This window comes from Schistocerca piceifrons, chromosome 4 (assembly GCF_021461385.2).
Source record: "Schistocerca piceifrons isolate TAMUIC-IGC-003096 chromosome 4, iqSchPice1.1, whole genome shotgun sequence".
Taxonomy (NCBI): Eukaryota; Metazoa; Arthropoda; class Insecta; order Orthoptera; family Acrididae; genus Schistocerca; species Schistocerca piceifrons.
In genome coordinates this window covers 524,397,343-524,421,896 of record NC_060141.1, presented here as the reverse complement: position 1 = coordinate 524,421,896, position 24,554 = coordinate 524,397,343, and the positions used below count along the sequence as shown (strand labels likewise).

The following is a 24,554-nucleotide window of genomic DNA, read 5'->3' as shown; positions in this document are numbered from 1 at the left end:
CGCCGAATCACCGTTCAGGAGTGGAACAATCTGGACCAACAGTGCCTTGATGAAGTTGTGGACAATATGCCACGACGAATACAGGTATGCATCAATGCAAGAGGATGTGCTGCTGTGTATTAAAGGTACCGGTGTGTACAGCACACCACCTCTGAAGGTCTCGCTGTATCGTGGTACGATGTTTTACGTGTGGTTTTCATGAGCAATAAAAAGGGCGGAAATGATGTTTATGTTGATCTTTTTCCAATTTTGTGAGCAGGTTCCGGAAGTCTCGAGACCGAGGTGATGCAAAATTTTTTTTCCTCTACATCTACATACATATTCCGCAATCCACCATACGGTGCGTGGCGGAGGGTACCTCGTACCACAACTAGCATCTTCTCTCCCTGTTCCACTCCGAAACAGAACGAAGGAAAAATGACTGCCTATATGCCTCTGTACGAGCCCTAATCTCTCTTATCTTATTTTTGTGGTCTTTCCGCGAAATGTACAGGGTTATTACAAATGATTGAAGCAATTTCACAGCTCTACAATAACTTTATTATTTGAGATATTTTCACAATGCTTTGCACACACATACAAAAACTCAAAAAGTTTTTTTAGGCATTCACAAATGTTCGATATGTGCCCCTTTAGTGATTCGGCAGTCATCAAGCCGATAATCAAGTTCCTCCCACACTCGGTGCAGCATGTCCCCATCAATGAGTTCGAAAGCATCGTTGATGCGAGCTTGCAGTTCTGGCACGTTTCTTGGTAGAGGAGGTTTAAACACTGAATCTTTCACATAACGCCACAGAAAGAAATCGCATGGGGTTAAGTCGGGAGAGCGTGGAGGCCATGACATGAATTGCTGATCATGATCTCCACCACGACCGATCCATCGGTTTTCCAATCTCCTGTTTAAGAAATGCCGAACATCGTGATGGAAGTGCGGTGGAGCACCATCCTGTTGAAAGATGAAGTCGGCGCTGTCGGTCTCCAGTTGTGGCATGAGCCAATTTTCCAGCATGTCCAGATACACGTGTCCTGTAACGTTTTTTTTCGCAGAAGAAAAAGGGGCCGTAAACTTTAAACCGTGAGATTGCACAAAACATGTTAACTTTTGGTGAATTGCAAATTTGCTGCACGAATGCGTGAGGATTCTCTACCGCCCAGATTCGCACATTGTGTCTGTTCACTTCACCATTAAGAAAAAACGTTGCTTCATCACTGAAAACAAGTTTCGCACTGAACGCATCCTCTTCCATGAGCTGTTGCAACCGCGCCGAAAATTCAAAGCGTTTGACTTTGTCATCGGGTGTCAGGGCTTGTAGCAATTGTAAACGGAAAGGCTTCTGCTTTAGCTTTTTCCGTAAGATTTCCCAAACCGTCGGCTGTGGTACGTTTAGCTCCCTGCTTGCTTTATTCGTCGACTTCCGCGGGCTACGCGTGAAACTTGCCCGCACGCGTTCAACCGTTTCTTCGCTCACTGCAGGCCGACCCGTTGATTTCCCCTTACAGAGGCATCCAGAAGCTTTAAACTGCGCATACCATCGCCGAATGGAGTTAGCAGTTGGTGGATCTTTGTTGAACTTCGTCCTGAAGTGTCGTTGCACTGTTATGACTGACTGATGTGAGTGCATTTCAAGCACGACATACGCTTTCTCGGCTCCTGTCGCCATTTTGTCTCACTGCGCTCTCGAGCGCTCTGGCGGCAGAAACCTGAAGTGCGGCTTCAGCCGAACAAAACTTTATGAGTTTTTCTACGTATCTGTGGTGTGTCGTGACCATATGCCAATGAATGGAGCTACAGTGAATTTATGAAATCGCTTCAATCATTTGTAATAGCCCTGTAAGTTGGCGGCAGTAAAATTGTACTGCAGTTAGCCTCAGATGCTGGTTCTCTAAATTTCCTCAGTAGCGATTCACGAAAAGAACGCCTCCTTTCCTCCAGAGACTCCTACCCGAGTTCCCGAAGCATTTCTGTAACACTCGCGTGATGATCAAACCTACCAGTAACAAATCTAGCAGCCCGCCTCTGAATTGCTTCTATGTCCTCCCTCAATCTGACCTGATAGTGATCCCAAACGCTCGAGCAGTACTCAGGAATAGGTCGTATTAGTGTTTTATAAGCGGTCTCCTTTACAGATGAACCACATCTTCCCAAATTTCTACCAATGAACCGAAGACGACTATCTGCCTTCCCCACAACTGCCATTACATGCTTGTCCCACTTCATATCGCTCTACAATGTTATGCCCAAATATTTAATCGACGTGACTGTGTCAAGCGCTACACTACTAATGGAGTATTCAAACATTACGGGATTCTTTTTCCTATTCATCACCATTAATTTACATTTATCTATATTTAGAGTTAGCTGCCATTCTTTACACCAATCACAAATCCTGTCCAAGTATTCTCGTATCCTCCTACAGCGACTCAACGACGACACCTTCCCGTACACCGCAGCATCATCAGCAAACAGCCGCACATCGCTATCCACCCTATCCAAAAGATCATTTACGTAGATTGAAAACAACAGCGGACCTACCACACTTCCCTGGGGCACTCCAGATGATACTCTCACCTCCGATGAACACTCACCATGGAGGATGTGTGTACATACTCCTCGGTCCGGAAGCGCGGGTTCAGACAGCAGTGCTCGGTTCCTCCTGCGCGCTGGCCGGCCGGCGCGGCCGCGGAGTGCCCGCCGCCGCCGCTGGCGTCCCCGCGCGGCTCGTTATACCAGCCGGCTGGGCCTGTCCCAGTCCCTGCGCTGCGCCACAGTCGCCGCGCGACGCCCGAGCCGCAGACATGTCTCGCCGCTGCTCTCCTCCGCTGCTGCTGCTCGCTGCCGGCCTGCTGCTGCTGCTACTGCTTCTGGCTGCGGCAGACGCCTCCCAGCGCAAATCCTACCGGGGGTAAGTTGCGCTGAGCGCCACCTAATGAGGCCCTCTGCCATTCGTGAAATAACACGGCCGGCTCTGGGCACGGCTCTGCGTGTCCCTCCAGCCCCTTCTACACGAGCTACTTTCTTTGTCTCAATCGACGGTTGGTGAAGGGAGTCTACTGCACAACTCCTGTCGTTTTATTCCTGTACTGAGTCACGCCTGACGCGAGTGGTTGTTTCCGTTCACACGTCGGCGTCAAAATTGGCACCCGACAATGAAAGTGAGATTATTAGGGACCATCGTTTTTACGAAAAAGTCTAAATATAGTAACAGAATTTAGGAGCAAGCAGTAATGACAGATGAAAGGTTAGATTAGATTAGTACTTGTTCCATAGATCATGAATACGATACTTCGTAATGATGTGGAACGTGTCAGGTTAATAAAAGGCGTCTATACAAGATATTACGTTACACAAAATATTACATGACAATTTTTTTTGGGGGGTGGGGGATGGGGAAATTACTCACTTACTATATCCAAAAATTCATCTAATGAGTAGGAGGAGTTACCATTCAGAAATTCTTTTAATTTCCTTATAAATGCTATATGGCTATCTGTCAGACTTTTGATGCTATTAGGTCAGTGACCAAAGACTTTGTGGTAGCATAATTTACACCCTTCTGGGCCAAAATTAGATTTAACATTGAGTAGTGAAGATCATCCTTTCTCCTAGTGTTGTAGCCATGTACACTGCTATTACTTTTGAATTCGTTCGGATTATTAATAACAAATGTCATAAGTGAATATATATATATATATATATATATATATATATATATATATATATATATATGCGGATGGATATGTGTGTGTGTGTGTGTGTGTGCGTGTGTGTGTGCGAGCGCGCGAGTGTATACCTGTCCTTTTTTCCCCCTAAGGTAAGTCTTTCCGCTCCCTTAAAACCCACATCCTTTCGTCCTTCCCTCTCCTTCCCTTTTTCCTGATGAGGCAGCCTTGGGTTGCGAAAGCTTGAAATTTGTGTGTGCATATGTGTGTCTTTTATTGTGTCTATCTACCAGTGCTTTCTCGTTTGGTAAGTCACAGCATGTTTGTTTTATATATATATATTTTCCCCACGTGGAATGTCTCTTTCTGTTATATATTGGGAGACTACAGTGAAGATCCCTAGCTCTTTAAATAAGAGTCTGCAGCATGATCTTGGATGAGCTCCAGCAATTATTCTGATTACACGCTTTTGTGGAATCAACACTCTTTTACTCAATGATGAGTTACCCCAGGATATGATGCCATACGAAATCAGAGAATGAAAATAGGCATGGTAAGCTAATTTACTCAGATGTATATCGCCAAAATTTGCAGTGACCCTAATAGCATAAGCAGCTGAACTCAAACGTTTCAGCAGATCTTCAGTGTGTTTTTTCCAGTTCAACCCGTCATCAATGCATACACCTAGAAATTTTGAATATTCTACCTTAGCTACCGATTTCTGATCAAGTCTCTATTTATTAATGGTGTCATTCAGTTTACTGTGTGGAACTGTATATACTGTGATTTTTCAAAGTTTAATGAGAGCCCATTTGCAGAGGACCACTTAATGATTTTCTGAAAAAATATCGTTTACAATTTCATCAGTTAATTCTTGTCTGTTGGGTGTCATAGCTACATTTGTATAATCAACAAAAAGTAACAGCTATGCATCTTCGTGAATATAGAATGGCAAGTCATTAATGTATATTCAGAACAGTCATTAATATAAATTAAGAACAGGCGTTCAGAGTTGACTACTAGTCGCAAAAGTTTTGTTTACTACTTAAATTAGTTGATGAGGCAACACGGTTCGTGGTAAGAAGCTCATCTTCAGGCTACTATGGCAATACAAAATCATTTAACAGAAGTACGCTCACACATTTACAGTCTTCACATGTGTTGTGGTCATCGTTGTTCATATGAAATGCCTGTCTTCCTGTGGTGTGTTCAGTTCCTTCCATTGCCGTGACTCATTGCATCTTATTAACCACTGTTTATAAACTTGCAACGGGCACTTAAAACACGACACAAGGAACAAATTTAGTATCTATGATTACTTCTGTGAAATATATTTTATTGCCATTGTAGCCTGAAGATGAGGTTTGAACCTCGAAACATGTTGCGTCACTGAAAAATGGTTCAAATGGCTCTGAACACTATGGGACTTAACTTCTAAGGTCATCAGTCCCCTAGAACTTAGAACTACTTAAACCTAACTACCCTAACGACATCACACACATCCATGCCAGAGGCAGGATTCGAACCTGCGACCGTAGCGGCCACGCGGTTCCAGACTGTAGCGCCTTTAACCGCTTGGCTGCGTCACTGAATAATGTAACTAAGTCAACAAATAGCTAGTATGGTAGCGGACTCTGAAAAACCTGTTCATGTTTTTAAAAGAGTAAGGGCCGATTAACAGTCAGTATGGCTTTAGAATGATAACACTGGGATAGCGGCGGCTGCCGCATCGTTTTGCATTGCCCGTTGACCCTGGACGAGCTGTCCAAGGGCATCCAGTAAGGCCTGCGTCTGCTGATTCTGTAAGCGATAAAATTCGGACAGTACATCTGGAGATTGTGGCGAAGCCATTACACAAGTAAATCAGGGCAATATCGATAAGAACGTGGTTGTGCCTCGTCGCCAATGTTTTGGTTGGTAGGAGAGCCAACACCGTGTTACTAGAGGACGCCGAAAGGCACGCGTTTTAATTCACGCAGGCTGGCGTGAGGTCTGGAACAGGACAAGGAAATTAGAGTTTAGAAAAACGGACGTAGCTGGTGGAATACTTAACTTTAATCCGTTAATGGTGAACGTCGGTCTTGACGGTACATGATTCAATATCAATAGTAACTGATAATGGCGCCTTGCTAGGTCGTAGCAAATGACGTAGCTGAAGGCTATGCTAAACTATCGTCTCGGCAAATGAGAGCGTATTTTGTCAGTGAACCATCGCTAGCAAAGTCGGTTGTACAACTGGGGCGAGTGCTAGGAAGTCTCTCTAGACCTGCCGTGTGGCGGCGCTCGGTCTGCAATCACTGATAGTGGCGACACGCGGGTCCGACGTTTACTAACGGACCGCGGCCGATTTAAAGGCTACCACCTAGCAAGTACGGTGTCTGGCGGTGACACCACAAAAATATACATTAACATACATATAAAACAATATTTAATAGGTAGTTAATAGCAGATTGTTACTTTATACTTTGCATCTAAGTGCCAAAAAAGATCAAAAAAATGGTTCAAATGTCTCTCAGCACTATGGGACTTAACTTCTGATGGCACCAATCCCCTAGAACTTAGAACTACTTAAACCTAACTAATCTAAGGACATCACACACATCCATGCCCGAGGCAGGATTCCAGACTGTTGCGCCTAGAACTGCTCGGCCACTCCGGCCGGCCCGTACAAGATCGAAAATTATTTTTTTCGTTGAACAGAACTGAGTTTTTCACTGTTGAAACAGATTTCATTAATAAACGCTTATCTATTTACGTTCTTATTTGTGTACAGTGTAGGCGTTTTCTTAATCCAGGTACTGTAAAACGCAAAGATATCGTTTTGGTTTAGATATACCGTCTCTCTTGTGGGAGAACTTTAGTAGGAAAAAAAACCAGGCCCTCCTGTAACGTATGAAGGTTAAGCACAGGAACTACTGTACTATTTTTACAAAGTTGCCAGACAAGGCGTCGGACCATAGATACTTACGAGGATAGTCTGAAGTTTCCGACGTCAACATGAAGGTAACGGCACTTGTCAACAAAAGTTGGGGAATTTGTTTGTGCATGCGCATTAAGGCCATTTTGGACGTTCAGTTGTTGTTTGACAGTCGTTTTACTGAGTCGATGCGAGTGCATTTGTGAAAATGGACAAAACTGAGTATCGAGACGTCATTGAACTTTTGTTTTTGAAAGGAACCATGCCTACGCAATTTAAACGCGAGCTGAACGCTGCCTACGGTGACTTTGCACCATTATTTACCGCTGTGAAATTTTGGGCAGCTATATTTAGACGTAGCCGTACAAGTGAATGTTCGGGACGGCCAAAAACTGGAACCACTGGCGATAACATTACTCAAGTTCACTCAGTGGTGCTACAGAACCGTACAGTTAAAATGAGAGAGATATCAGAGGTGGTGAGCATATCTAAAGAACGTGTTTGTCACATACTGATTGACAATTTATGGATGAGAAAGCTGACCGCGCGCTGGGTGCCGCGAATGCTCACTTGGAGCCGCTTTACATCTCAGCGGTTGCCATGGCGAAAATCCACGAATTGTGGTTTCAGCTACTTAACTGTCCTCCTTATTCATCAGATCTTTCCCTCGGCTAAAAGTTGAACTTGGAGGACAGAAATTTTCGTCAAATTAAAAGGCCATGACTTTCAAACCAAATCAAATGTGTGTGAATTCCTATGGGACCAAACTGCTGAGGTCATCGGTCTCTAGACTTACACACTACTTAAACTAACTAACGCTGAAGACAACACACACACACACACCCATGACCGAGGGAAGACTCGAACCTCCGGCGGGAGTGACCGCCCGATTCGTGACATGGCGCCTCTAACCGCGCGGCCACTCCGCGCGGCCCACGGCTTTCGTAAACAACTATTTTGTGCAGAAAGACACTGTTATTTGGACGGGTTAAAGAGGTGGGAGCATCACTGGGGGGAAATGTATAGACTTACAAGGAGATTATGTTAAAGAACAAAAATAATTTTGAAGAAAAAGTTATATTTCTTCAAACAACAACACAGTCAAATGGTGATGTGTTCATTTAAAAAAATCATATTTTTGTGTTGGGTCAGACACTTTTCAGACTACCCTCGTAGTGCTACCCGTAAGAGGCCGGAGCGGGTCGCTAGTTTATTATTACAACAGAAGTGACTTTGGAGGAAATAAGTTCCAATGTTAGAATGCGACATTACAGCCCCCTATCTCTGCATATGCGCAGTCTGCAGCATACTCAAATTTTAGAACTCCACATTCGGCATAGTCACTTGATCACTGACGTCATTTATCTACTTGCATCGTTGTTCGCGACTGATTTAGTCGCCAGCACGTGACGCGCACCCACAACGACTAATCGATTTTGACCATTCGGTGTAAAACGAGCGAAGCGGGTCGCTGTTAAGAACCCTCTAAAAAGTATGTTATCTATGTTGTGAGAACATTAACTCACATATCGGTCAAAATTTCTGTTTGCAGATGGCACAAGTGTCATTGTAAAAATCGTGAAAGGGTTTGTGAACGATTTAGCGTATACGATAGTGGCGAGTAAGATTAGTTCCAGCCTTACTGAGAACAGATTGTCACGTTACTGCAGTGAAACACAGAACATACAGTTTCCGACACAGAAGTCTTCACAAAACGAAATTTTATTCGCACGCGACACTGAAATAATAATTAAATTCGATCCTTTTTCAAGGAGCACCCTAGAGAGATAGGCCTGAAGCTTTTAGGACTGCAATCATTTGGAATTATCTCCAAACTCTGGCGTGTGTACAGGTCGTCATGCAGTTATATACCATTTCCAACACCCATTTCTTTTTGCATGCGTTCGAAACGTCTTAGTTGCTCCACGCATACTTCGTCGAGGCCGGCTGCATTGTTATTACTGCAATTGCTGATAACCATCTCCAGCTCTGTAATGGCAAAGTGTTTGGACAGTATCTCTGTCTCTTGTGGTACGTGTGGATTTACTCTCCTCTTTTTTTATTCGTGTGTCATTGTTGTTGTTAATGTTTGGTGGTTTCCTGTTTAGTAGGGTCACTAGCTAGGCTTCTTCAGTCTCCAGGCCATTTGGCTCTTTCTATCTATGTCAGCAGCTCCCACCAGCCTTATCCATTGCTCCCTCTCTCTTTTCATTCGAAGAGGCGATGAGTCTACCTGTCACGATGGTTTCTTCGCTGAAAGCATTCTTCTCAAAGGTGACATGCACTCATCCTGTAAAGCGGCTGTTTCTTGCGTGAGTCCCTATATGTAATTCATTCTGTATCTTCTGAAGATGGTTCATCGAGGGCAGCCTTTTACAGCATCTACGAGGAAATCGTGTTTTTTATGGGACAGAGCAGATAGCTTGAATTGTTCCGTCCAGCATCCTGGGAAATTAGGCCAGAATGCCTTTGTGAAGAAGTCTTCTCCTGAACCGTATGTTGTGACGCGATTGCCAGTAGCATTTCAAACATTATCAGTCGATTTTGTGTGTTAGGAATGGGCGGGCAGACGGCCTTTTGACGTTGCGTTACCATCTCTCCGCTTATCTCCCTACTATGCCGCTTATACAAGATTCTCGAAAGGCTACTACTTCACCGTCGAGTCGTCTCTGATTGCGAAACAGGTTGGCTCAGACTGGATAAAAACTGTACAACGCAAACACTAAATCTAACGCAGCACATCGAAATCGGTTTTAAAGACACACAAATCACGGGGATTTTCTTTCTGGACTTTTCAGTGGCCTACGATGCAGTCAGACACCGACTACTCTTACACAAACTATACACTCTTAGCAATGACTCCAACCTTCTCCAAAATCGAATATGCTTCACTATGTGATCAAGTATCCGGCCACATCTGAAAATGACGTACAAGTTCGTGGTGCCCTCCATCGGTAATGCTGGAATTCAGTATGGTGTTGGCCCACCCTTAGCCTTGATGACAGCTTCCACTCTCGTAGGCATGCGTTTAATCATGCGCTGGGAGGTTTCGTGGGGAATGGCAGCCCATTCTTCACGGAGTGCTGCACTGAGGAGAGGCATCGATGTCGGTCGGTGAGGCTTGGCACGTAGTCGGCATTCCTCAACATTCCAAAGGTGTTCTATAGGATTCAGGTCAGGACTCTGTGCAGGCCAGTTCATTACAGGGAAGTTATTTTCGTTTAACCACTCCGCCACAAGCCGTGCATTATGAACAGGTGCTCGATCGTGTTGAAAGATGCAATCGCCATCTCCGAATTGCTCTTTAACAGTGGGAAGCAAGAAGGTGCTTAAAACATCAATGTAGACCTGTGCTGTGATAGTGCCACGCAAAACAACAAACACGACCACACCATGACACCACCGCCTCCTAATTTTTCTGTTGGCACTACACACTCTGGCAGATGACGTTCACCGAGCATTCGCAATACCCACACCCTGTCATCGGATCGCCACATTGTGTACCGTGATTCGTCACTCCACACAACGTTTTTCCACTGTTCAGTAGCTCAATGTTTACGCTCCTTACATCAAGCGAGGCGTCGTTTGGCATTTACCGGCGTGATGTGTGGCTTATGAGCAGCCGCTCGACCATGGCATCCAAGTTTTCTCACCTCCCACCTAACTGTAATAGTACTTGCAGTGGATCCTGATGCAGTTTGGAATTCCTGTGTGATGGTCTGTATAGATGTCTGCCTATTACACATTACGACCCTCTTCAACTGTCAACGGTCTCTGTCAGTCAACAGACGATGTCCGCCTGTACGCTTTTGTGCTGTACGTGCCCATTCACGTTTCCACTTCACTATCACATGGGAAACAGTGGACCTAGGAATGTTTAGGAGTGTGGAAATCTCGCGTACAGACGTATGACACAAGTGACACCCAATCACCTGACCACGTCCGATGTCCGTGCGTTTCGTGGAGTGCCCATTCTGCTCTCTCATGATGTCTAATGACTACTGAGGTCGCTGATGTGGAGTAGCTGGCAGTAAGTAGCAGCACAATGCACCTAATATGATACTTTTGATCACGTAGTGTATGTAGACTTCAGTCACCTCCCACAAGACAGTGTACTTGCCCCACTGCTGTTAACATCTGTACTAGTGACCAGCCTCTCCCTCAAAACACCCGGAGTTTTATTCATGCTGATGATCGCACCATCACCGGCAAAGCAAATATTTTTGGCGGTCATGGAGATTTACACTTTCAAGTTAAGTTGGTGTAAAGAGCGACGCCGTTGGACTGTGCATGACTGGAAACGAGTAATTTTGATTGATGAAGTGTGCTATACCCTGTGACAATTCGATGGAAGGGTTTGTGTTTGATAAATGCCTGGAGAACGTTACCTGTCATCATGTGTGGTGTCACCAGTGAAGTACGAAGAAGGTGGTGATACGTCATGAGAGTGATAAGTCCTAAATGTGGAAGGATACGAACAAATTTTACAGTATTGTTTTCTCCGCACAGTAGAGTAACAATTTTGAGATCATCAGCATGACAGTGGACCCTCTCGGAAAGGAACATTTGTGATGCAATGGCATTGGCCAATAACATTCCCGAAATGGATTTTCGCCGCAAGAGTCCCGACCTGAACCCAACGCGTCTTGGATGAGTTAGAACGTCGTTTTCACTCCAGACCCCAGAGTCCAAAATCACTACCCTCTCCCGTTTCTGCTCTTCAGGAAGAATGGGCTGCCATTCGCCACATACATTATAAGCACAACATTGAATGTGTTCCCATCAAAGTTCAAGCTGCCACAACGGCGAAGGGTGGAAACACACCATATTAATATCGACTAATAATTGCCCAGTTACTTCTGATCATATAGAATTATCAGTATCCTTGGAACAAATTGCTCCCTCTTACAAGGACAATCAGCTCACACCCACTCCTGCCAAAAAACAAGTATGTGTGCTCCATCTGAAGAACAGACACTATAATAGAAACTTTTAGTTGACCTGGGAGGACAATCCACTAGAACACCGCACAACCCAAAGATATCTCTAGGTGTCACCGTAGACAAAATGTTCACTTCCAGAAAACACAATAATAAAGTTAAACAGAAAGCTGCAGCGAGAGACAATATTGTCGGCAAACCGCCAGGAGCTACGTGTCGTGCGCAGCCCTCAGTAATAAGGACTAGAGCCCTTGCTTTACGCTATTTAGCATCGGAGTTTGCGTGCCCGTTAAGCCATAAGTCATGTCACGCCAAGGGCAAGCAGGTCGACATAGCCCTTGACGAACCATGCCATACTGTAAGAGGATGGTGAGGTCAACACCAAAAGACAAGCTCTACTGTCTTGCTGGTATCGTACAACCGAACATCCGACGGGAAGAGGCGCCTAGAAAAGAGAAAATAATGGCCACCTGCTAGACCATCATTGCTTAAATATAGGAAAAGATTTCTGGGTGCTATACATAACCTCATGATACACCGCAACCCAAGAGAGTGCACCTGTTAACAGAAAGAATCGCACACCTCAGTATCTGGTTAACACCTATGGAACAACTTCTTCGGGCCATACTGAGGAGTGAACCTTCTGGAAATCTCTCACCAGACAGTTGTAAGGTCCGAAGAAAACATGAGTAGGTGGTGCCCTCTGGACTGTGGACACCTGCGGACTGCCAAGCCAAAATATACAGGCTAGAGCTACTTCAGTGTTATACGTAGGCAGAATACTTTTAGATACAGTATAATACACTATCTGATAAAAATTATGTGGACATAGATAAGTGGACGTTAATTTGGGATATGCCCACCTTTTGTCTTAATCACGGCTTTGCTGGAGACACTGTCAATGAGGGACTGAATGTCTATGGAGCAATGGCAGCCCAGTCTTCCTCAAGAGTCGAAACCAGAGAAGGTGGTGATGTTGGATGCTGCGTTCTGAAGTGAAGTCGACGTTCTAAATCATTCCAAAGCTGTTCCGTTGGTTTCAGGTCGCGACTCTGGGCAGGCCAGCCCATTTCAGGTAAGTTATTGTCCGCAGACCACTGGCTGACACAAACTGATTGAAGACAAGGGCCACACTCATGCTGATGTAATCATTGTCTCCAAACTGTTACTCTACTGTACGCAGTACACAGTGCTGTGAAAGGTGTTCTTATCCTTTCACATTGAGCGTTTTCGTAAGCGCGATAAGAGGGTCACACCCTAACCACGAAAAGCACTCCCATACCGTAACACAACCTCGTCTCACGTCACTGTTTTCATGATAACAGGTAACGTTGACACTACCCTTGATGATGTGCAACATTCTCCAGGAATTATCCAAATCCAAACTCTTCCATTGAAGTGACACTGTATACAGCGTGATTTATCAATCCAAATCACTCGTTTCCAGTCATCCATTGTCCAGTGGCATCGCTCTTTACACCAACTCAAGTGTCGCTTAGCAGTGATGAAAGAAATTTTAGGCTTATAAGGAAGTGCTTGATTATTATAACCCATTCTTTTCAACTCCCTACGCAACTTCTGCAGGATTTTTTTATTTGTCTTTCCTTTGTGTCCGTTTTCATATAATTCTGCCATATTGTCCACATTTATTTTCATACCCCATTCCCTACACTCTCTTTAATCTGCATCAGTTTGTATATCATAACCTCTTCGTGTTGAGAGGATATTACCTGGTCATCCGTGAATCAAATCCAGTGAATTTATCGTCAGCAATCTTTATTCCTATGCCTGAGCATTTCCTGTATCAGCCATTCAGCACCTGTTCCAAATAAATTTAAACTGAATAGGGGAGATCGACAACATTGCTTACATGATTTTTCAAAAATATTTAAATGCTGTAACTTGTCGCCTTGTTAACCCTTTCATAGTTGAAATTTATTTCGCCTATATTTCAATAACAAAACGTCAAAAACTGTTTTCCTTTTCGATAAATAATACACTTTCACAACAAAAAAGTTTTTTAAGCTAACCGATTTTGAAAACCGATGAAGTGGGACACATGTGGTCCACGGACCGAGATATATCCATGTGAACCAAGGAATTTCAGTGTTAAATTTTTAATTTGAGAATGATTTTATCAGGATGGCAATTACGGGAAAAACTATGAAAAATCATACCAAAACACATTTATTCTCCTGAGAGTGAGATAATTTGACCTGCTTTCGTGAAACAGACACACTATAAATACATGCCGCCCAATTTGATCACACACAGCCTTCTATATATCGACCCCATGGTCTGTAGCATTTTTATCAAAGTTCTGAAAGCATCTCGCTACATGCTAGCATTAGACAGATATAAAGTAAAGGCATCCCATCCATCAAAACCGCGTACTATTTTAGTGTAACATATGTGTCCCATTAACCACGAAAGGGTTAAAATAATGTAATCTCTAATTCAATTGCTCATATTTCCGTTTACGTGTAAGATTAAAATTAATAGAAAGATAATTCTCACACAATGATTGGTTCTTGAATGATTTCCTAATTGTTTTGGTTTGTGTAGCTGATTGTGAAATGTTGTGTAATATTTGCTGTTATTGAAGCAGAAAGTGGTAAAATGCTATAGAAGACCTATTTTTATTCTCTCTTCGGCACTCACCTACAAATTTTGTAAAGACGGTAAAATCTTCTTACCTGTCTCTTTCGTTATTGAAGGGAGTATAAAATCCCAAACGTGGAAGGGATTATTCAAGGAATGTTAACTCGCAAAACTTTTTTTACATTTTTTAAAGGTATTTTAAATTTGAAACTTGTGCAATTCCTTATCTAAATTCAGTCACGTTGAGCGGTTTTGGTACTCTAATCTGGGACTCTGGCTACTGATAATTCTACCCTCGTAGAGGACGTGTTAAGTATTCAAAAGCTCAGTCTAGTTATCGGCGACAAGCAGGTCAACCTGAAGGTACTTCGAGAAGAGTCAGCTGTGGTAAACATACAGTTAAAACTCCAGCGGTGTAGAACACAACATTAAGTTCGTACAAATCTTGCTACTGAATAATAAATCAACGTAGACAGGGCAGAATACATTATTTTACTGCAATATGCACAGTCAGTGCTTTTATTTCCTTCAGTGATACGCTCACGTTTAGTTCAACGTTATAGTCTGTTGTATATTTGCAGGGACTTTAATACACGAAATGTACGTTTGTTTTGTATTACCACCTGCTCCATCGGTCAACCACTTCAGAGGCTCATCTCTTCATGAACGTTATGTCGTCCGAAAGTGGATTACATTAAACTGTTAGCATGTCATTAGCTGATTTTTAAACAGCGTCAGTAGATTACTGGTTCTTCCAAAAGATCAAAATTATTTTTATGAAACATCAAGTTTGGATATCGATCAGCTCACGAATTGAAATGAAATGAAACGAGAGTAACAAAGGAAAATAGTAACGTATTTAAAGCATATGGCAAAAACTGCACTACTTAATGCATTAGCCAGACAAGCAGATTTCTGGCACGTTTAGAACGATACACGGATGCCTTTCGTCTGAATCATTTGTGTATATCAGCCATAGCTAACCATATGTACATCTATAGACTTGTAGTTAATGACATAAATGAGAAGCTGAAAAGGAAGCAGAAGACATGTTCCTGATCTTTTCTAAGAACCGAAAATTTACTTACACTTCTTAAAAATAAATATTGAAACGCTTAATGAAAACAACTATGTTTAACAGTCAGATTTTTTAGTGAATTTTGAAGGTACATTTCTGAACAAGAAGAAAAAAGTTAAAAGTATATCATGATATTACTGCCTGATAGAACATATGATCTATGAATCGACAGTATCAAATAATCTTTGAAACAGCTGATTGTATTGTACACCTGTAACATACTTTCTCTGTGTCAGCGTCTGCTGAAAAAATGACGAATGTATATCTTAATTCAAGTATAGTGCGAGTTGAAGTGTACAAAAATGTAGCTATAATTAATGTTCGCTGTATGTGTACTGTACTTTGTATCCAAATACCTTTAATGTATTTTTTTGAATTTATGAGTAAAAAATTTGTAATTTAAAAATATTTTCATAACAGGTTCAGGAGATTCCAAAATTTATCCAGGAGAATGCGATGAATTTAAGAAGTACTTGAAGATGAAGCCACTGAGTTTGAAATGCATTGCGCATGAACTAAAAGTGTGGCTGAAGTAACATTGTATTTGCCTCTGACTCGTCAGACACTGTCCATCACGGATGTCATTCTTCACTCCATTATACCGCTGATTGTTTACATCTATACGTTACCAGCACTTTAACTTTTATTTGGTAGGAGTCTTACATACTGGCCGCCCGACAACTCTTCTATTCCATCAATGGAACAGTCAATGACTGATTTGGTAGGATGAGTCCAATCAACTTGTAAACTTCCTTGTGTGAGAAAAAAAGCAGTTCAAAGCGTTAACAGACTCATGACCAAAATTCATCCTTCTCGTACTTGTATAATAGAACACAGAGAAAGCGATTATTTCCGTCCACAGAGGGTGTGCTGTAAGCACAAACAAGCTGAAAACCTGCAGTCCTTTAAACAGACAACGGTGGTGAATTTTATAACATATATTTCAAAATGGCAATGGACGGACATGGTATTCATCATTACTCCTCATACACACAGTTAAAAACGTGTATCATGGAGCGGATGACTATAAAAAATCGCATGCTGATGAAATTTAACTTCCTCCCATTGGTCAAGGTGTCAATAGTATTTTAACCAATAAGGCAAAAACTATACACAGAAGAATGAAGGCATAGGACTACGTTTAAATTTATCTATGTTGTACAGAATTCGTTGAAGTCTGCTATTGCTTTACGAAATATAAGTTAGTTTTAGCCTGCATGGTTTTATCAACTGAAAAATCTGCAGTGCGCTGTCCTACACCAATATCCCTTATCACACGTATTGCCTTGGCTTTATCAGCTAAAACTCGACATGCAACGTGACGTCCTGGAGGATCTTTATTTGCTACATATACGGTGTCGTGTTCCAAACACACCTTGTCCAGAAGGTTAATATCCTTATCATCGTGTGATTTTGTAAAATAACACCTTATCAACTTCAGTCACGTTTATTTTCAAATATTTATTGTAGCTATGCGTTCCTTCAGCCTGCTGCCGTCGTCAGGTTCCTATCCGCTACTTATACATTGGTGTCCAAAATTAAGGCAATCAACAGAAATTTTGCAAGGCTGCTTTTATTTTTCCACAAAACAGTATAAACATGTGATAGTAAAGTAGAAACTATGTAAGAACACAGAACGTATGTAAGTGCAACATACATAAAGATAGAGAAAAATGTTCTTCGTATTTTCCAACTTAACGGATTTGCACACACATTCGGACAATTGGTTAATGTGCTCAGTATGGGGTGTGACCACCGCTGACAGCAATACAGGCAATACAGGTCATGAGTCTGTTAACGCTTTGAACTGCTTTTTTTCTCACACAAGGAAGTTTACAAGTTGATTGGACTCATCCTACCAAATCAGTCATTGACTCTTCCATTGATGGAATAGAAGAGTTGTCGTTCAGGTGGCATGTTGACGACTCCACTCTAGACGTTCCCTCCTGTGAAGACGCGTCTGAGGTACAACGACGGGGCATGCTGTGAACGATATCATCGTCTCATGTTGAGGCAATAACGCCCGTTCATCCTGCAGCGCTGCTGGCAAGTCTTGGAGAGTGGTTGGTGGAAGCTGACGTGATGCAACCCGTGTCCCTAGTGCATCTCAGACGTACTCTATGCGATTCAAATCGGGAGAGCGAGCAGGGCCATGCGTGCAGTATCTTCCGTTTTCAGGAAAACATCAACCACCTGTGCTCTATGAGGTCGAGCATTATCGTCCATCAATGCGAAGTCTGGGCCCACAACACCTCGCAACAAACGCACATGAGCTCCCAAGATCTCGTCACGGTGCTGGACAGTAGTTAAACCTTGCCGACTCACCCGTGCAATTCCACGAAGAGGTGTTCGAGTGGACAACATAATCCCTGCCCACACCATTAGGGTTCCTCCTCGATATCGGTCACTTTCCACAACGCTTGAGTTCCGAAATCGTGTTTCAAGTTCCCTCCATATGTGAATCCGTCGAGAGTAACTTACCACACCAAATTGGCACTCATCTGTGAAAAGAGACTGTTAAACCGTTCAGGTGGCATGTTGACGACTCCACTCTAGACGTTCCCTCCTGTGAAGACGCGTCAGAGGTACACGCTCAGCAGATCTCCAACAATAAAAGTTACTCTGCTGAAGCCTTCTGTACACAGTTTGCACCGGCACAACACCTCCAGTGGATGCTGCGAGGTCAGATGCCAATTGGCGTGCAGTACCAAGGCGGTAACGTCGTGCCTTTACAGCCAAATAACGGTCCTCTCTTTCTGATTTCACACGTGGTCGGCCGTGCCCTGATCTTCGGAATACTGTCTCGACCTCTATAAACTGTCGCCACATCCGAGAAGCAACAGGACGAGATATGTTAGCCATCGGGCCAGATCAGTTTGCGACTGTCCTGCTGCCGTTCTTCCTCCGGCCCTCCACTGCAGAGAGTCTGGTACGTGTTTTCTCTGTGACATAACTGCACCGCCTGTGACTGTGTATGCAGCCTATGTGGATGTGGGACTACCCATAAACACTACCTCGTTTATTATGTGCCCTGACGTCGTCACTGGCTTGATTATCCGTTGACCGGAATGCCATCTTCCGGGCAAAACACTATCGTACGAACATCTGTTGACAGTTTGTATGATCTTATAGTGAATTAGACGCACGGCGGGGAAATAGAGGTTCGTTGATTTAATTTTGGACAGCGGTGCCCATCGATTGTTGACTACAAATTCTTGTGACGCGCGAAAAGTGTATTTGATGTGTGTGTGAGTAAAGTTATGTTCCGAAATGGTGTCGCTCTTCCCGTAAAGATAAAGATAAATTTATGTTAGTGTGCACCATTCTGTGTATTGAATATTTAAATAAATGCATTGCTAGCTTTTCTTACATGTTATGGGACCATATTCTTATCTGGCATACAGACCACAAGAATAAGCTAAATATCATCACTTCACACTTTCTGATCAAGTTCTTTACTTTCCAAACGTTCTTTAACTGCTGAGATAATACAGATTACAGTTGCTAGGATAATATACAGAGTAAGAATAGAAACAATTTTGTACAATCGTGGAACATGTTACACGGTGGCATTATTACTATCTTATTCAATTTTTTTTAGTGAGGAAAGTAGTCACTAACTACCTATGACATGACTGGACAAATCTTTCTTTATGCTCCTTACGCTTGCCGGAACAGTTATTCAACAATGGAGGTTTTTTTAAGGGAAATTGACATTATTTCCTTCGAACCTGTCCCTGAGCAGTATATACCGCAGCATTTGCCATCGATAAACGTTATATATAAAACTGAGATACGTGCTAGAATACAGTTTCGCCAGTGCCGCAAGATTTTCTCTGACACAAAACGATTTAAACATGTACTGTTAGCTTCTTCATCAACTGTAGGCGAATGTGGTGTAAAACAGAAAAGAAGAGTACATGTAAAAATTGTGTGAGTCCTTCAACTACCTTACAGGGAATCACTACGTCAAGTGTGATAATTCCATTCTTAATTCAAACTCTGGCAGATGTAAGCGACGTTATTTCCTTAACTGGCGGAACTGTTGCACCGTTGCTATGCCCAGGATGATAATGTCACCACTAAACGCTCAGCCGGCCGGTGTGGCCAAGCGGTTCAAGACGCGTCAGTCTGGAACCGCGCGACCGCTACGGTCGCAGGTTCGAATCCTGCCTCGGGCATGGAAGTGTGCGATATCCTTAGGTTAGTTAGGTTTAAGTAGTTCTAAGTTCTAGGGGACTGATGACCTCAGATGTTAAGTCCCATAGTGCTCAGAGCCATTTGAACCATTAAACGCTCAAATAATGCTTCAAGGGAGAAGGTAGCGGTAACAGCAGCTGGTTGACGTCAAGTTGTATCTAAAACCGTACCGACGTGACATGCGTCTATCAGCGAATTAATTAATAAAAGGCTCTATCTTCGATATTTTACCCAGATTTGGATACTATTAAATATGACAAAATATTTCATTCTCCAAGATTCAATTCGTGATTCGTGCGATATGCATAGCTATGATTTTGTGGCAAAAATACTACGTAATTAAGATGTCTCAAGATGTTTCGGAACTCACTAGGTTTCATACATTAAAAAGTTATTTTAGCTGGTGCTTTGATTCATTTGGAAATTCACGATCACCCACGGAATTATGACAATACTTTACAAACAAATCGACATGAACAGCTTTAAGTTCGTAGACGACGTTTTTGAGCGCTGTAAATAACAGTGTAACGATAATCGTTCATCCCCACAGATATCTAACGTGATATCTCACAATAACAACTTGTCACTCCCGCGGGCGCTGAAAATCTCCTGAATAACAACTTATCTTCGCACCAGCAGGTGATACATAAAGAGACAGCTTTTATCAACTATGGTGCAGTCCTTACTCCTAAGAAAATAAGTGAACTGCTTACAAATAATGGAATAACACACATTTGTGTTTGATATCTGCCTATCTGAAATCCTTAGAAAAGTAGGTATAAGATATAGAGAGGGTCAATTAATATAGAATGTGTACAAGAACGAAGAGGGAACGATATGAATAAAAGACCAAGAGAGAAAAGGTCGGATTAAAACTGGTCATAAGACAAGGATGCAGTCTTCCTCCTTTGCTGTCCAACCTGTATATCGATGAAGCAAAGAACGAATTACAGAAAACGTTAAAAAGCGGGATTAATATTCAGGGGAAAAATGTAAATGTCGTGTGGAATTGTCGTCTGGGATATCCCACGGGAAGGGTTCAGCTGTCTGTTGGAAACGGTGTTGTTCATCCGCGAATGTAGGCCCTTTCTTTGTGTACATGTGAGACCTGTGTCGTATGTATATTTGTAAAGTGATAGTGAGTGTAATAGATGAGTGTAGAGTGTCAGTGTAGTGTTATGTTTGTGTTGTATGATGATGTTCAGAGAAGGGAAAAGGTGAAACCCAGTGCCGGCAAATAGATTAACGCCTCTCGACGCAACAAGGGCACCGAGCTTAAAGCCCCGTTGTGACAGACGGTTTACCATAAACGGTGTCACCAGGCCTCACTTCACGGGAACTAGAGAGAAGTTGGGAATTTAAACCAGGACATTGGTCCAAAGACGGTCGTCAGGTTCATTACACCATCATACATTCTTACCGGATGAATAGTGGCAGTGGAACTTTCACCCACCTCTGCTTATCTCGAAATCGAACGCCACCACCCAGGCGTTCGTCAGCGATTTCGGCTATGGAGGCGGGTAATTCAAGGTGAAAGGACATCGATGACGTCGCTATCCTCAGTGAATGTGAGGCAGAATGAACAGTCTGATGACCACGGAATACGGATTGAAAGTAAACTGAAGATAGGAGAAAGTATTGAGAAGTACAGAAAAGGAAACTAAGGATGAACTTAACAGACAACTGGGGACTGCTTAGCGAAAGAATTCTGCTAACTTGGAAGCAGAACAACTCTTTACGGATGAAGCAAACAGGATCTAAGATGGAAATTAGCATAGGCAAGGAGAGTATTCATCGCCAAACTACTAGTATCAAACGCAAGCTTTAATTTGAGGAAGAAAATTTCGAAGAATGTACTTCTGGAGCACAGCATTTTACGAAAATGTGTCTGGACTGTGGGTGAACCAGAAAAAAACAGAATTTCGTTTTTAGTGTAACAGAAGGCTGCTGAAAATTAATTTGATTACTAAAATAATGATGCGCTTCTGTGTGGAATTGGCGAGTAAATGAATGCGTTACTGAATGTAAGAAGGGACAGGACGATAGGACATGTGTTTAGAAATCAGGAAATAACTCCACCTTCAGGGAGCTGTGGTGGGTAATTACTGTAGGGGAAGACTAAGATAGGTAATTGGGGACGTTGAGTGTAAGTGCTAGTATGGCGTAAATAAATTAGCACAGGAGAGGAAGTCGTTGCAGGCCGCATGAGACCAATCAGAAGTGATCTTAAAAAGACTGTTTTTACTCGATCTGGTATGTTGATTCGAGCATCAGATCGATATGTACCGCGGAATCGTTTTTCATTCACGTGAGTATGATGTGGTCCAACAGACATGCCGCGATGGTAACACCGGTTCCCGTCAGAACCCTGAAGTTAAACGCTGCCGGGCTAGGCTAGTACTTGGATGCGTGACCATCCAAGTCTGCCGAGCAGTGATGGTAAGCAAGGTGCACTCCAGCCAATTGACTGAGAAATAGCGGCTCCGGTCAGGTAAACTGACAACGGCCGGCAGAGTGGTATGCTGACCACATGCCGTTGCGAATCCACAGTTATTGACGCCTATTGGCTAAAGATGACACGGCGGTCGGCTGGTACCGTTGATCCTTCCGAGGCTGTTTGGACGGCGAGAGGGACTTTTTTTGGAGTATGACGCGACCTCTGTATTGGTAACGACACCCCAAGTAATTGTAAGAGCTACAACGTTGGGAGCAACTACGAAGTCATCCGCGGCTCGATTGTTAGTTAGTTAGTGACATGTTCCGTCGATCATACGATAAAAGTTATGATTTGGAACGTGTCAACTGAAAAACATCACAGAACAAAAATACAAAAAGACGAAAAACCATTCTCAGATTTTGGTATAAATAACTATTTCTGTTCAATAATTCCTCATTGTATAGAAGGAGACATTAAGGAGAAACATCTTTAATCTATGTGTCAGGCATTTTATTTCCATGAGGAGAACGTCAAGTATTTTTGTAGCTGTATATGTCACCCATTTCTGCGCGAAAGTTAGGTTCAGCAAAGGGTAATGCAGATAATTTTTCCTTCTAGAGCTGTATTCATGTGGTTTGTTGATCAAATTTCATCAGTGAATAAATGTACTGTGAGGGTGTGGTTAATATTTCTATTTGCTTAAAGAGTTAACTGCAAGACGTATATCTGTTAACTCCACATATAATTCTAGTTACTTTCTTTTGTGCAATGAACAGTTTTTGCCTCAGTGAAGAGTTACTTCAGAATGTAAAGCAAGTTCGTAAAAATAGAAATGCAAATTCCATGTAACACATAACAGTATGCATTTACAAGCTGACCTTACGGACTACTCTTTCCTCTTCAGCTTTCTTCATACATATAGGATTTGCAACTCAGTGACCGATGTGGCTATCGCAAAGAAAATAATAAATTTTAGATTAAGATTCTCAAAAATTAACTGAATAAGTATACAGGTTGAGTATTAGTTGAAAAATTCCCATTCATGAGAATCACGGCTAAAAATGTCAGTTGAACCTTGCTCTGTTACACAGTCAAAGAATAGTGACTATCTCTATCGAAGATGCTTATCTCTTAACAACATTGGAGTATCTGCGAGGAGAAATATTCTTTAATGTTATCTTAATCACTTCTCTCTCTCTCTCTCTCTCTCTTTCTCTCTCTCTCTCTCAGCAATACCATACGTGAACAACCTAAAATATTATTACATAGAATCACGTAAATTAAACTTAAGAAACAACAGATAACAATGTGTGCTTTCAGGGCTAACTCGGAGTCTACTAAAAATAGGTAAATCGTTGGTTTTACCTGAATCATTTAATGACTTATTCGTGAGGTGCCGCAGACAGTAACTTTTTTACTTTAATGCCTTTGTCCCAGACACAGCAGAAAATGAAATAGGCGTATAATATAAGACAGAGCAATGGCTGAAAGCGTGTCGTTCGCTCTGACGCCTACGTCACAAGAAATGAGGCCAGAGGCTAAAATATCTGCACATCAGTGAAGAAACACATCTGAAAATCGAAAATTAAACAGCGATAAGTTAAACTATCTGTCTCCCTCTGAACTTCAAAGATACCTATTTGAGCAAAACTTGTATTAACATTTCATAAAAATAATAGTTGTTTGGGTTCTGATATTACACCGAACATGAGTTACCTAAAGCAATACGAAAAAGTTTTCAAAAAGACTTGGAAAAATCAAATTCTAAGATTTGTTAACGTAGTTGTCGATAGCTGCGTACATATCTCACTGGTCTTTTAATCGTCAAGTCGATGATTGGAGTCTCGTTAGTAGCAACTTCTTTTATTTAAATTCTATATTTATTAAGAAACGGAAATGTTAATTGACAAATTTTGAATTACAACTTTTTAATAAAAATAACGTACTTTTATATTTATTTACTGATCACATGAAAATAAGAATATTCATAGTTAGTTAAAATTTGCTACAGAAAAGCAGATCATCAAATGCAAAATAAAAGCCTTTAGTTATTTGCAGTGTTATTGACGTATATACTTTTTTTCATTTAACGAAAAGGGACTTTGCACAGCTGTCACAAATTTTAATTTATTTTCGTACGAACGGTACCCCCCCATGAACCATGGACCTTGCCGTTGGTGGGGAGGCTTGCGTGCCTCAGCGATACAGATAGCCGTACCGTAGGTGCAACCACAACGGAGGGGTATCTGTTGAGAGGCCAGACAAACGTGTGGTTCCTGAAGAGGGGCAGCAGCCTTTTCAGTAGTTGCAAGGGCAACAGTCTGGATGATTGACTGATCTGGCCTTGTAACAATAACCAAAACGGCCTTGCTGTGCTGGTACTGCGAACGGCTGAAAGCAAGGGGAAACTACAGCCGTAATTTTTCCCGAGGGCATGCAGCTTTACTGTATGATTACATGATGATGGCGTCCTCTTGGGTAAAATATTCCGGAGGTAAAATAGTCCCCCATTCGGATCTCCGGGCGGGGACTACTCAAGAGGATGTCGTTATCAGGAGAAAGAAAACTGGCGTTCTACGGATCGGAGCGTGGAATGTCAGACCCCTTAATCGGGCAGGTAGGTTAGAAAATTTAAAAAGGGAAATGGATAGGTTGAAGTTAGATATAGTGGGAATTAGTGAAGTTCGGTGGCAGGAGGAACAAGACTTCTGGTCAGGTGAC

The 24,554-nt window shown here is 42.4% G+C and overlaps 1 protein-coding gene across 1 annotated transcript in view; it reads left to right on the top strand.

The window, feature by feature from the left end:
- The first annotated feature begins 2,755 nt into the window (after window positions 1-2,755).
- The window catches only part of LOC124795396 (carboxypeptidase B-like), a 146,214-nt gene continuing 124,415 nt past the window's right edge, over window positions 2,756-24,554 (top strand). The window contains exon 1 of the mRNA XM_047259411.1: window positions 2,756-2,903. Coding sequence (XP_047115367.1) covers window positions 2,797-2,903 — 107 coding nt within the window. The 5' untranslated portion in view covers window positions 2,756-2,796. The remainder of the gene's footprint in view (window positions 2,904-24,554) is intronic.